Genomic DNA, 13,958 nt, shown 5'->3' on the forward strand with positions numbered 1-13,958 from the left:
TTTCATATCTCCCTGTATGTTGCAGAAGGCTCAAAATGGTTTAGTGATCAGTTGTGAACTGAAATAATTTATTAAAGTATGAAGATGTGTGTGACCGTACAAATAGCTAAAAGGAGATCTTAAGTAGTTTCTTCTGGCTGTTTAACTGGTTCTCTTTATTGGCTGTTGTTTGCTTATTATTCCTACAAATAGTTTTGGTTTTAGCAGTCCTGAAATCTGCTAGCTTTGTTGAATGCTTATTTACTGAAGTTCTTAGAGATGCTGGCCCTTTCTAGGTGTGTGTAAAATTTGGTTTATTATGAGATAAGGAGGAGTGTAATAGTTTCTAAGTGCAATAGCTACATTAACTCCCGTGTTGCCACTTTTTTGTACCCAGCAAAAGCTGATTAAACTAAATCTCAGAAAGGCAGTTAATACAGAATGAGTGTTTGTCTAGGGACCTAGCCAAAGTGAGTTATTCTGAGCTGTAGTGCATATGTAAACTCAATTTTGTATAAATCACCAATAGTAAAACTACAGTTCCTTTTTATTTTGCACTAACATTTTTCTGTTTCTCTGTGAAACCTAAGGGAAGCTACCTTGTTGATAAAATTACTGTCTTTCTGCTTGTAACTTTTTTCATGTATGTTTTACTCTGTCCAAAGGTCGACCGCTTCCAGACAGAGTAGGATCACCTGGTGTCCCTGGAGAGAGAGGTGAAAAAGGTGAAAAGGGTTCTCCAGGATTCCCGTTACCTGGACCCCCTGGAAGAGATGGTTTCCCGGGTCCCCCGGGGTTGCCTGGCCCACCAGGTCCTCCAGGCAAAACAGGTAGGTAAAGCACTGGGTTGCTTTTCACAGTGAAGACTCAGTGCACATTGCATGCACATAAAAAAGGATAAGGAGACAAGATTATAAAAGTTATAAACAGAATGCATATACATCGTGGAAGAAATACATCTCACTTGTTAATGAACCAAGTAAAAGCTATTCCGAGATGCAGCAAGCCACTTGTTTCCTTATTGGGACAAGGATTCTTTGCTAAATGTTTTTGAAACGTTGTTCAGAAGTACATTGTGGACTGTTACAATACAATCACATCATTGACCTTAATACATATTGGTTTCCTCTGTGTCCTAATATGCCAATTTATAGCTATTTATAGATTTGCAATTAAAAAATAACAGATGCTAATACTGTTGTCATAAAAGATAGCTGTTCATGATCACAATTTACAAGTCTGCAGTACCAATCTATGTAACAGGTGTAAGAACTGCTGACCATGATACTAGTCTGCTAGAAGTTTTTATTGTAAAATGAAATTATCTTACAGGAGAATGGGGTCAACACTCTCTTTACAGAGGTAAATGAAAAGCTGGTAGTGATGTGACAATATAATAATATTAGTAGTAATGATAACAAAATTATACAGCTACATATAATTAGATTCTGATTAAACATTTTTAAAGAGAGAAACATATTCGTTTTGCTCAGCAACAAAGTAATGAAAAAATTACCTATGAAAATGGTCCATGCTTAATAGCTGCTTACAACTGATGTTTTAAGTCAAGGAGTTAAAGGAAAGGAAGGAAAACTTTTACTATAGGTGATACTGATATTGTGAGTTGAATTGTCATTTCAACATAAAGAATGATATTCCTAATACAGTAGTTTAGGTAGCCTAAAACTATTGAAAAGAACATTGTTGTCTATTGAATTCCTAAACAAAAATACTTGGTTAAAAAACAACTGAAGGTGCCTAGTTGTTGCTGTGTTTGCCAATGAAGCAGTACAAAATGCAACACCTAGAATATGGAATTAAATAGCTAAATCTTACCTTACCCTAAAAATAAGAGCAATTCCTGTTTTTCACACAACATGTTTCTGTCACTGCTTAATTGTCCTCCTTCTCCAGACACTTATTTAACTTTCTTCTAGTGCATAATGGGAAACAATTTGTTTTCATTTAACTGTTGTTTGCCAAACTTCACATTAACATTTTGATTACTGGCTTTGGCCAAGATGATGTCATATTGTATTGGGTCAGAACCTGTGCCATATCATCAAACAGAACAAACCCAATTTGTATTCCCATATCAAGCCTGCTAAGTATTCTCATTTGTTACCTATTTGAGTTCCTAACATAAGAAGTTTATTTTTTTCGGGAAGCTTGATCAGTGTGAAGAAGTTAACTAGATGTTAACAAGCTGCTCTTGACCTAGAAAGTTTCCTAAAACATTGAAAACAAAAGTCAGGGTACAAACAACTCAATAATTAATTTCTCCAGAACGTCAATATTCTCCATTCTCTTCAAGGTCAAACCAGCAATTTTTCACCCATAGCACTTTTCTTAGCCAAAGCTGACAATAAAAATAAAAAGATTTTATGTGAAAGTTGTTTGTAACCTTATTATGGCAGAGCCTGTCTTTACTGTGTAATTCTTGGGGTTTCTTAAGCAGTATATGTGGAATCAGAATACAGAATCCCAGTTAAATTTTTCAAAGTAAAACAAATTAAAAAAAAAAAAAGCTGTCCTGACTTACCACTATTCACAGATACGTTCAGTTGGGACATTCATAAATGCAAGCGTTGAATGGAAACTTGCACTTGTCAAACAATATTCTTTGTTGCATTTCCATTGCAGATGGAATTGATCAATGCCAGCAGGGAGAACCTGGTGCACCAGGTAGTCCTGGACCTCCAGGAAGAGATGGATTTCCAGGAGAGATGGGAGAGAAAGGTAATATTACTTAAAGTGATCGCTTTCTAATGCTCTGTACCCTGGAGCTTGTGTGTGTAAAGAAGCTGAGCAAGTTAGGCTGACTCCAGAGAAAGTGTACCTAAAGTTAGTTAAACAAGTAGTTCATGGACATGGAAGATGTTCCTTGAGTCTCTGGTGAGTAAAAGAAGGATATTGTGCATTGAGTTGTGTGACACAAACTTCACTTAAAACTTAGCCTACACCCTTTCACTTTAAAACTTAGCCTACACATTGCTGGAAAGTGATAAGGGATGGTGCAGACCTGAAAGGGGAACTGGGAAGAAAGAAAGGTTTGAGTATAGCCCCATTAAGTGTAGATTGAACTGTTCACGGCAATTTAAGATGTGAATTCTGAGATGAATTAGAGAGGGACAGATGAGATGGGAATGGAAATGGTTTATGAATCATTGCCATGAGTATAATTGAAGCTAAAATTGTAACATCTATAAATAGGACTGTCAACCATGTGTTTTAGCAGCATTGACTAAATGGACATATAAAAAAATGAGCTGCACTCATTTACATGATGGCTGATCCTTCCTAATCTCATTCTGCTCACTGCTTTTCTAAAACTGCAAAATTACAGTGACTATAGAGGTTCTCAGTTTTCTGCTTTAATCTTTTTATTCCTTCTATACCCTGTGTATATTTCTTTTCTTCCTCTCAGCCCAGTCCCTTTTAAGTGATCTGTTAAATATTATCTCTAGGATAGGACTTAAGTTGATTTTCATGCCGTTCCTTTAAAGATTTTAAAGAAATTCAAATACCAATTTGCTCATAAATTCTCTTTGAAGCATGTAATTAGAAGTGGCACATTTATTTTTATTCTTTCAACGTGAAGTATATTAAATTGACATTTGCCCCTGCATCCACCTGCTTGCAGTTGTCTTAAATCTTTTCATTGTTATACATTGGTTTTGTTGTTTGTTTTTTTTCAGGTGACAAAGGTGAATCCTGTGCCTTGTGTGATAAAGTAGGACCTCCTGGACTTCCAGGACCACAAGGGCCGCCAGGTCCAGCAGGTAAAAAAACTCATTGACTACCTGAGAATTAACTGTGTAGCAGCATATATGATAAAACTAATTACTTTTTGTCTCACTAGTCAAATTGTTTGTGAAACTAATGAAAGGAGGATGGAATATTCCTGGTTTTGGCCTGATTCCAAATTTCCAATGCAATCAACAAGAATTACCAAGGAAGCAGAAATTGGCCACAGTGGAGGGTCTTTGCAAACTGTGGCCCAGATATTCTCACAGAAGATTGTGAAAGTGAAAAATAATGTGGGAAGCATTTGCCCTGCGTGCCCAGGTGTGGCAGTGGCCCATATATATATTCACAATCCTAGCATTAAATTCTGTGACCAAAAAAAATAATTATTTTTCTGCTACCATATGAGAGAAGTGCCACATGCAAACAGTGATAATTATACCTAATGTTTGTTCTAGTGGCTGTTAAGAAAAATTAATATGGTTTAGGTAGTTTCAAGACTGCAGTGGTTACATGATAGGTCTAAATAGTAAGGTGAATTCATTCCTAAGTCAAATGAATCATCAGCTTCTGAGTTTATGAATGCAGACACATACAGTACATGAGTCCAGACAACTTCACTGACTTTAGCAGCATTTTGTTGATATAACTGGGGACGTAATGAGACACTTTGAGAAGGATCACAAAGAATTCACATACAATGAGCTATTTGTAAAAGCTTGTAATAGAGTTGTATTTTTGTCTCTCTGAAAAGGTTTTCCAGGACAATCAGGTTTCAAGGGTGACAGAGGCTTACCTGGACTTGATGGCCTTCCAGGGGTACCTGTAAGTAATGCCTTGCCAAATTCTATGTGTCCTATGAGGCATGTGATCATCAGTGTGGTTGTCTAATAGACCAGCACAGTGATATGATAAAATTAAGGAACTAGCAAAATAATCTAGGAAGCAGTGTAGTTGAGTTATGGAAGAAAAAAAGAGCTGTCATAAATGGGTAGTATTTCTATGTTTGCCCATCATATGAACGCAGCAAGACACATGACCTTCTTGCTGAGCAAGATAAGCAGTGAAGTTGGGTAGACAGTAGGATTTCACAGGAAGCAGTTACAGGTCTGCCCCATCCTTCTCGTGAATTGTTCCAATAACTCTGCTTGTTGTGTACATACATATTGAGAGAGAGACAGTGCCATCTAGTGTAGTGTAAGCAATCTAATATTAGCATGCAATATACTTTGGCAGTTTGTCTGAATTTTGGGAAATGTGTGCAATGTATTCCATAAAACATAGTTAATTAGGAGGAAAGCTAAGTAGTTTTGAAGAAATAAAGGAAGGCTGTGAAAGTGGATAGTATCCTGATAATATGATCACTTGCAAATTATGTTGACACAGTGCAACACGACTCTCAGTGTGTAAGGCTGGATATCAGAAGCAGAACAGCCATAAGCATACCACTTGTCTAAAACGTAACACAAATTACTCCTAGATGAGCGCTGTACTAGCACAACTACATTTGATCTTGTCAGAATTCACTTGAGTCCCTATGTACACTGTGGTATGCAGTCAAGACCTACCTTAGCATCCACGTTCCTGTAGTATAACGTGGATTTTGACACCATTCCTGATGTAAGTAGACTGAGTCTGTCAGAGTCTTTCCCAGACTTTTTTTCCCAAAGCTGCTTTCTCCTTCCAGCTGATCACTTCTGGCAACATAACTTCTCAGTGACATTCATGTGCACTAGCTTTAACACCCACTGGAGTTACACAAGCTCCCTCTATCACCAGCAGTGAGAGAAAGGCACCTACAGAAGTTAAATCAACCCACCTGTATGAATTCCATACTCAAGGATCTGTTTCTCTCCCTTGAGTATAAATAAAGCCTAGATGCCTGAATTCAGCTAATGAAAGTTAGCTAGGATGGAGTCCATTCTCTGTTTCCACCATGATAAATAAGATGGTATTACTCAGTGACTGAATTTACTATAATATCAACGGGATCCATGAAAGAAACAATGAAGAAAAATAAAAGACAACCTAATGTATTTAAGCATTTTTCACGTCTGGCATTTGTTCTCAGCACATATTTGCCACACCTTTATATTTTCCTTTTATTGCCTCTTAAGTAAGTTCTGTTCATGTCTTTCATCAGACAAGGACTAGCTGCTGTTCTGAATGCTTTTAAGCTTGTTTTGCTGCACAAAGTTCAGCCAGATGGTGATCCAGCATATAGTTTAGCTTGGAAAAACTACATAGAGGCCAGCCTTGCAAGCTCACATCGTCTAGAGCCATGCCAGAGCATCAGAGTCTGATCCAGGACCCACCAAAGCTAGTACCTTTGACCATGTTCTGGTTCAGGTTTAGGTGGAGGGCACACAGCAGCCATAAGCAATGGACATTGCCCATGAAGTTTGTACTTTACTACCCTAGTGAGTAGCTCTGATTCACTTGAAATTAGAGAGACTGTTCCTATGAGAAAAGTTCATATAAGTCCTTGAAAATATGTATGGAAAAATTAGAATTCCAGAAATCCTATAGGTACATTATCAGGTAGATAATTTCTTCCCAGGAGAGTTGACAAAACTCTTTTCTGAGCATGTGCGTAGTATTCTGATAGTACCGACTGACTGTGATTATTAATTGTACAAAATCAATGTACGTTAGTAACAAGGGAAACATGTATTTGCATCGGCTAAGTCATAAATAAACTACCCAGGGAGAAGATTTCGGCCTTCAGTTAACCTTAGCACTTGTGCAAATAACATTTGAGTTTTGTATAAGAAAATTGATTCAATTTCATAGACAATCTATATGTTTGATTAATATTATAGCTGATTTAAAAGGGTTTTTAAAGAAAGAAAATCATGGGTGGGGCTTGTATAAGCAATTTAAACTTGTAAGTTTGGCTGAGTTCATCTTTGCATACTGGAAGTGTGTTATTTTCCTCTGTTAGTACTACTTCTACTGGTATTGTAAATTACTGTGGAAATGTAGAGATACTTTTGTTCCATTTGCGTCAGGGAAGTAGGTTCCACAGTGTTACAGAATTTTGCATTTAAAGGTTGAGGCAGACACTTTAACTCTGAAATTGCCTTTTTAAAAAACTTTGTTTACCTTGATGCTGATATTGTATGAATATGCATAACTGAAATCCAGTGGGTAGTCTGTTGAAAATTCCGAGTAGTTTTTTGGTGTCATGGCCTGCAGTTCTTGTGTAAGTGGTGTAAGTTTATATGCACCATCTAAAATTATATACCTGTGATATGATAAATGACAATGGACAAGAAGTTTTGTCGCACTGCTGGAAAGTCGCACTGGAAAATACTCTCATTTGACCTCTTCAATCAAAAACTTAATGGTTTACTTGATTTGGGTCTACTCTTTAATTTCTGAATATTTGTTTTCTTTTTTATCAGTTGAAGGTTTGGTAAGGCAACTGATGACATCTGAATTTATGAAATTTCAGGGGCCCCCCGGCACTCCAGGACTTATGGGCAGCCCTGGGGCAAAAGGAGAACCAGGAGATTTTTCTTATGATTCTATCCTGAAAGGTGAAAAGGGAGATCCTGGTTTCCCAGGACAACCGGGTACTCCTGGAAGAGAAGGGAGACCCGGAAAAGATGGATTGCCAGGTCCCCAGGGTCCGAAAGGAGCATCGGTACGTGTGTTTCTTTATGTTTACATATTGTCCTGCTGTGTGTTTATTTATGTTCACATACTGTCCTGTACATTCTGTCTTTCAGATCAGAATTCACATGCTTTTATGCCCTATACATACTTTATGTTTATTAGCCTCATGCTTTGTGTTTATTAGCCTCATTCATTGTTCCATATCTTGTCCTTACCTTGAGTAGTTCATTATTCTCAGGAGGAAGACTCCATTTACCCTGGAACTACTGAGGAAGGCAGTCCTTCAACAACAGACTATTTCAGAGTTAGATTTTGACTTTCTTTTTACATGTCATGCAAATAAGTGATCTGACTCAGATGTATTCAGCATGGCTTGTTACTTTCAGGACTATAGAGCACAAGATTACTACTCCCACAAAGTTGTGGGCATGGACAAAGCTTTGTTCCTTTCTTCCTTTCTCACAGCTTGATAGTGAGAACAAGCATGGATGATTTAGCTGATATCTGGAGATGATTGATGGAATGCAGTTATCCAAGTAGAGATTGTTAAGATAAGAGTTAACTCTGTTCTAGCATACTTCTCTTCTTGAGGAAACTAATGCTTCAAAGTCTTCCACTGATAGAGAGTTCAGCTGATACCCTGTGGAGTTGAATATGAAGTTCACATCTACTCCCAGATCCACCACTGGGAACGTAGCCTACATGGTCCAGTTAGCTGCTGTGGTGGTGTGTTGACCTTAGCTAGATGCCAGGTGCCCACCAAAGCCGCTCTGTCACTCCCCTCCTGAGCTGGACAGGGGAGACAAAATATAACTAGAAGCTTATGGGTTGAGATAAGGACAGGGAGAGATCATTTAGCAGTTATTGTCACAGGCAAAACAGGCTCAACTTGGGGAAATCAGTTTAATTTTTGCCAATCAGAGTCGGAGTAGCATAATGAGAAATAACACCAAATCTTAAAACACCTTCCCCCTATCCCTCCCTTCTTCCTGGGCTCAACTTTGCTCCCATCTTCTCTACCACCTCTCTCTCGAGCTGTGTAGAGGGACGGGGAGTGGGGATTGTGGTCAGTTCATCACATGTTGTTTTCTGCTGCTCCTTCCTCCTCAGGGGAATGACTCACACTCTTCCCCTGCTCCAGCATTGGGTCCCTTCCACGGGAGGCAGTTCTCCATGAACTTCTCCAACATGAGCCCTTCCCGTGGGCTGCAGTTCTTCCCAAACTGCTCCAGCTTGGGTCCCCCCATGGGTGCCATCCTTCAGGAACAGACTGCTCCAGCCTGGGTCCCCTGCGGGGTCACAAGTCCTGCCAGCAAACCTGCTCCAGCCTGGGCTCCTCTCCCCAAGGGGCCACAGATCCTGCCAGGAGCCTGCTCCAGTGTGGGCTTCCCACAGGGTCACGGCCTCCTTCGGGCATCCCCCTGCTCCGGTGTGGGGCCCTCCCCGGGTGCAGGTGGAGATCTGCTCCAGCGTGGAGCTCCATGGCTGCAGAGGCACAGCCAGCCTCGCCATGGACTTCCCCAGGGGCTGCCGGGGAACCTCTGCTCTGGTGCCTGGAGCCCCTCCTGCCCCTCCTGCTGCTCTGACCTGGGGGTCTGCAGGGCTGTTTTCACATTCTCACTCCTCTCGCTGGCTGAAAATGCTACGTGCCCTTTTTTTCCCCCCTTCTTAACTCTATTACCCCAGAGGCACTACCACCGTTGCTGATGGGCTCGGCCTTGGCCAGCGGTGGATCTGTCTTGGAGCCGGTTGGTGTTGGCTCTATCAATCAGACAAAAGGGAAGCTTCTAGCAGCTTCTCACAGAAGCCACCCCTGCAGCCCCCACTGCTACCAAAGCCTTGCCACAAAAACCCAATACAGCTGCATTGCACACTAGGTATGATTTCCATGTGCTATTCTATGTGTAACCCAGTTCTATTTACACCAAACTCAGTCATAAAAAATGCAGTTTCTTCAGCATTACAGATACCTGTGCTAAATCCAAGTTACAAAATATTCAGAGAGAGAGGATGACATGTTCTGTCTTGCCAGTCGGGCAAGAAGTACACTTATACTTTCCAAAAATTAGGGTACAGCTGGCTTGAAAGGAGAACGTGGTCCCCCTGGCCAACCTGGATTCCCTGGAGTACGTGGTGAAAGAGGTTTTCCTGGCCCTCCTGGGATAGGCACTGCAGGTTTACCTGGTGACAAAGGAGACAGAGGCTTTGCTGGAACCCCAGGTTTACCAGGCCTTCCAGGTAATGCTACAGTATGCTTAAAAAAAAAAAAAAATTGTGCCCTTTAAAAGGTACAACTTAGAGGATCACCTGAATTTAAGATTGAAGTAAAAAGAATTTCTAATTTAAATCACTGTTTGCTTTCAGCAGTATAATTGCAAATCTCTGAGGGCAGTTTTCTTGAAGAGTTTGTTAGGTAAACGGGGTGGTTTAGGTTCATCCTACACTGAGTTCATCCTAGTTTTCTATGAATCTTCTACAAAAAATCTTTATAACAAGTCAGTTGTAATGGTATGGATGGAGTAATATTGCTGGCTAGGTGAAACTCCCTTGTTTAATTTCATTGTTTCCTGTACTTACTACATCTGTACATTCACAGGAGCGAAGGGCGAAGCAGGGCGAACCGTACCGCTCCCCGGACCTCCTGGGGCGGATGGCCTTCCTGGGCCACCTGGTTTCCCTGGACCCCAAGGTATAGTAGCCTGTTAATCTTTGTCTGATGATCATAATGGCTTTATTCCCCAGAAGCTAACCTTTGTATTAATGTTTGTCTTGTTTTCACTTGCAAAGGTGACAAAGGGAATCCTGGGCTTCCAGGTAGACCGGGCCTGCCAGGAGAAAAAGGTGCTGTTGGGCAGCCAGGTATAGGGTTCCCTGGACCTCCAGGACCCAAAGGTAAGATAAAATTTTCCATCTAACAAAGCTGGTGTAACTGGAGTGTGGATGGAGGCCTGCACTATCATCCAGCCATGGCTGAATGAGATTTGGGAGGTGCAGCTGAAGAACCTCCCTTGCAAAAGTCCACAAGCACCACAATAAGCATACTTTCAACACATACTTGCTTTGAGCAGCGGTGTGGTGCAGATACAGTTAGTGTCAAAACTACTGCCAGAATAGAAAGTGATATAGTACAACATCTTACATTGCAGCAACTAAGGCTGCTGAGAGATGAGATGGCTCTTCTAAGAGATGAAGCACCATGTGTCGTTGGTCAAAACAACATGCTGACATAACTATTAACATTTTTGGGCCACAGCTCTGCTGTCCCCCAGGCGGCTGAGAGTGGTTTGGCTAGAATACCAGCTTACTTGGCATAAATTTAGTCTTCCTTGCATGGCCATTGTCAGGGTGTGCACATAGCTTAGAGGGAGTATAAATGTTCATTTTCTAGTTTTGGATTTTTGGGAGATGTACTTCATGGTGCTGCTACTTACTTAGAACTAGATGACTGAGCTTTCAGCAGCTACCTCAATCCCCAAAATTCTTGTGTGTCTTCATTATTATTTCATTTATTATGATTCTGCAGACCAGTGAACTGGGAGGGTCAGAAGGACTTAATAAGGAGAAAGGGCAAATCTTTACCTGTGACCACCTCTAGTTCCTCTGAGACTGGCGTGGGACGAACTTGAACAGAAGAGGCCCGTTGCATCTGGAAAAGGATTTCTGTATTGCGCTTTGATGCCAGCAAGAAAGGAATGACATATCAAATACATTTCATTCAAGGACCCTTCCTTGTATTTATCTCTGCCCAGTGACTTTCCTGGGGCTTAAAGTCTAAAAAGCTTAGTCTAAAAGCTGGATTTCCCACTCCCTGAGGTTTTTGCTGGGAGAGGAGCTTCATCTCAATTCATAGAGCGTGTGCTGGTGTTGAGTGCTATCTTTAAGTGATTTGCAGAATGTTGTATGTATTCCTTCCTGCATTCCAAAGGTGCAGTGGATGGGCCAGCTGTGGCCTAGAAACCTTCTGTGTGTAACCCACAGCAGGTCGTGTAGGGTATATCGTACAATAGACAGTAAACAAAAGGTGTTGATTCACAGATAGGTTTTGTTGTGCATCCCTCAGTCTGATGCCCCACACATTAAGTTGCCTTTTCTGAAGAAGACTTTGGGAACCCAGTTTTGCAGGCAGGATGTTTCTCAATGACATGAACCCACAAGGCTACTAATTTCAGAGGCACTCAGCATTTATTGCTTCTGGGTGGTTGCTTCTCATCAGTAGCCAAATGCTGCACAAAGCTGAGCATTTGAATCTCTGTTGAGACACTTGGGTGCTGACATCCCTAAAAGTTTGACGTGAAAGACTACACAGACCTTTTTAAACAAGTCCCTGTGAGGATGTGAATAGTTCAGTTAGAGGCTTGAAGAAACAGCAGAGGACACTTACAGGCAGAGATGATGATGATGGGAGTTGTGTTTTGTTTTGTAGGTTTCCAAGGTCAGCCTGGCTCGCCTGGTCTGCCAGGGACTCCGGGAACTCCTGGTCTGGATGGTTTGCCAGGTGTACCAGGTTTACAAGGTCAAAAAGTAGGTGTCAGCTGCTGATACTACTATCTGTGACTGTCCATGTTAACAGGAATCATAGAATCATAGAACAGTTTGCGTTGGAACGGACCTTTAAAGGTCATCTAATCCAGCCCCCTTGCAATAGCAGGGACATCTTCAACAATGCACAGGGCTCCATCCGACCTGTACCTGAATGTTTCCAGGAATGCGTGCAAAGATCCTGCTCTTTAAAAAAAAAAAGTTGGCCTTTTTCTTATGTTTCCCACTATGCACACAAAGGAACGGAGTAGATGGATGAATGGTTGGCATTAACACTAAAGGGCTTATGGCTCTCCCCTGCAGTCATGTGTAGCACTCCGCCTCTGAGTGATTTAAACAGTCAGTAAATGAATTCTTGGTTTTGATGTGTTGATTCCCAATCTATTGTGTTTCTTTGGCTAGGGTGAACCTGGTGTAGGTCTCCCTGGCCCTAAGGGATTGCCAGGCCCCCCAGGCCCAGCTGGCATCCCTGGAGAGAAGGGAAATCCAGGACTGCCTGGCTTACGTGGCGAGCAGGGCTTTCCGGGCATACCTGGACAGCAAGGATTCAGAGGTAATGTCTCTGGAAAAATACAGCTCTGTATTTCTATTTCTTTTTTAAAGTCTGTCCCCCATAGATTCAACAAAATGTCTTTTGACCACTGAGATATCCTACTGATACCTCAGAGTATTGCCCTTTTTCCTTCCCCTTGTTTTCGCCTACCAACCACAGATAGCAAATGCTAGCAGCAAAGAGCTGCCCCTTCCTCCGAGCCCAGGCAGGAGGTGTTAGAGGCTGAAATGAGGTCTTGTTGGCCAAGTGCTTCCAAAGCACCTTGTCTAGCATCTTTGGCAAACAAGATTTCAAATAACGTGGGGGGACGCTCGGTCTATGTCTCTGTCTCCCCGCAGGCGACCCCGGCCTCCCAGGACTGCAAGGCTTGCAGGGCCCTCCGGGCACACCAGGGCTGGGCCCGCAGGGATCGCCGGGACCCGCCGGGCAGCCGGGACCCCAGGGACCGCCAGGTGAGAGGAAAATACTCCCCTGGCAGCGCTTAGGAGCGACTTTTGGAATAAATGGATATTGGTGTTGGTGAAAGTGTTGCTCGTGAACTGTTTTGTGGTGTGAGGTCAGTGGGGGTGCATGGGGCAGCGGGGTGGTCATGTCATTGGGTCTCCTCTATCTGGTCCAAAATGCAGGGTGAGGCCTCCTGAGAAAACTCCTGCCATTTTGTTTGGTGTCCTCAGGTCATCGGTGGGTAGTATACACAGGATCAAAGACTCACTTAGAAAATGATGACTACTTCTGCTGTCTGGCTTTGGGTCTTCATTATTCATGCTGTGTAATTTCTGAACCGCAGGTGGACATTATCAGATACTGTTGTTAACGGTGTTACCCATGCTCCGTTAAGGACTAATCCTGTATCTTCTGTTTCTCCTAGGATTTCCTGGAATAAAAGGAGAAAGGGGCTTCCCTGGTGTCCCAGGTCTAGATATGCCAGGACCAAAAGGGGATAAAGGTAGCCAGGGCCAGCCCGGAGTACCAGGCTCTGTGGGATTACCTGGCCTGCCGGGTCCGCAGGGGGCCGTTGGACTGAAAGGATCAGCAGGTAACCATCTTTTCCCTTGGAAACCTGCATCTTTGGCAACTGTTGTATTAAGTTGTGGTAGCACGCCCTTTCACTCAGTTGGGAATTGATCCATCAAAGAGCCCAAGTTTTGGAAAACACACAGGCTGACATCAGTAAAGCAGCTCTGTGCACGTGTTACTGAACTGCTGCTCAAATCCTTTGGTGGATCAAATCCAGCAACCTGCAGGAACTAGCCTTTAGCCTGTAATAATGAAAGGGGATTATTCTGCACAGTTTCAGTGACAGAATGTGGTTTTAATAATGCCTTTGTTAATGACAGCATTGTTTACTGTAATAAGGAGTTTTAAGAATCTGGCAAAAACCCATTACAAACTGTGTTTTATTCTGGTTTTCATAACACTGTTTTTGCTGTTGTATTCTCTATGAGGCTATTTTAAATTAATCATCTCTTTGTCCCATTTTTCCTTAAATAGTGCAATTCCTAGTATGATAGGGAGTAAA

At 41.9% G+C, this 13,958-nt stretch overlaps 1 protein-coding gene across 1 annotated transcript in view; it reads left to right on the forward strand.

Moving 5' to 3' along the window:
- COL4A1 (collagen type IV alpha 1 chain) overlaps positions 1 to 13,958 on the forward strand; it is a gene marked incomplete at its 3' end in the record, with an annotated part of 132,515 nt that overhangs the window by 89,162 nt on the left and 29,395 nt on the right. The window contains exons 21-32 of the mRNA XM_082013542.1: positions 645 to 809; positions 2,623 to 2,718; positions 3,678 to 3,761; positions 4,481 to 4,551; positions 7,184 to 7,375; positions 9,417 to 9,585; positions 9,944 to 10,036; positions 10,135 to 10,239; positions 11,771 to 11,868; positions 12,289 to 12,439; positions 12,778 to 12,891; positions 13,308 to 13,475. Of these exons, the coding sequence (XP_081869668.1) occupies positions 645 to 809; positions 2,623 to 2,718; positions 3,678 to 3,761; positions 4,481 to 4,551; positions 7,184 to 7,375; positions 9,417 to 9,585; positions 9,944 to 10,036; positions 10,135 to 10,239; positions 11,771 to 11,868; positions 12,289 to 12,439; positions 12,778 to 12,891; positions 13,308 to 13,475 (1,506 nt within the window). The remainder of the gene's footprint in view (positions 1 to 644; positions 810 to 2,622; positions 2,719 to 3,677; positions 3,762 to 4,480; positions 4,552 to 7,183; positions 7,376 to 9,416; positions 9,586 to 9,943; positions 10,037 to 10,134; positions 10,240 to 11,770; positions 11,869 to 12,288; positions 12,440 to 12,777; positions 12,892 to 13,307; positions 13,476 to 13,958) is intronic.

This window comes from Phaethon aethereus (genome assembly GCF_964289735.1).
Source record: "Phaethon aethereus genome assembly, chromosome: 1".
NCBI classification, from domain to species: domain Eukaryota; kingdom Metazoa; phylum Chordata; class Aves; order Phaethontiformes; family Phaethontidae; genus Phaethon; species Phaethon aethereus.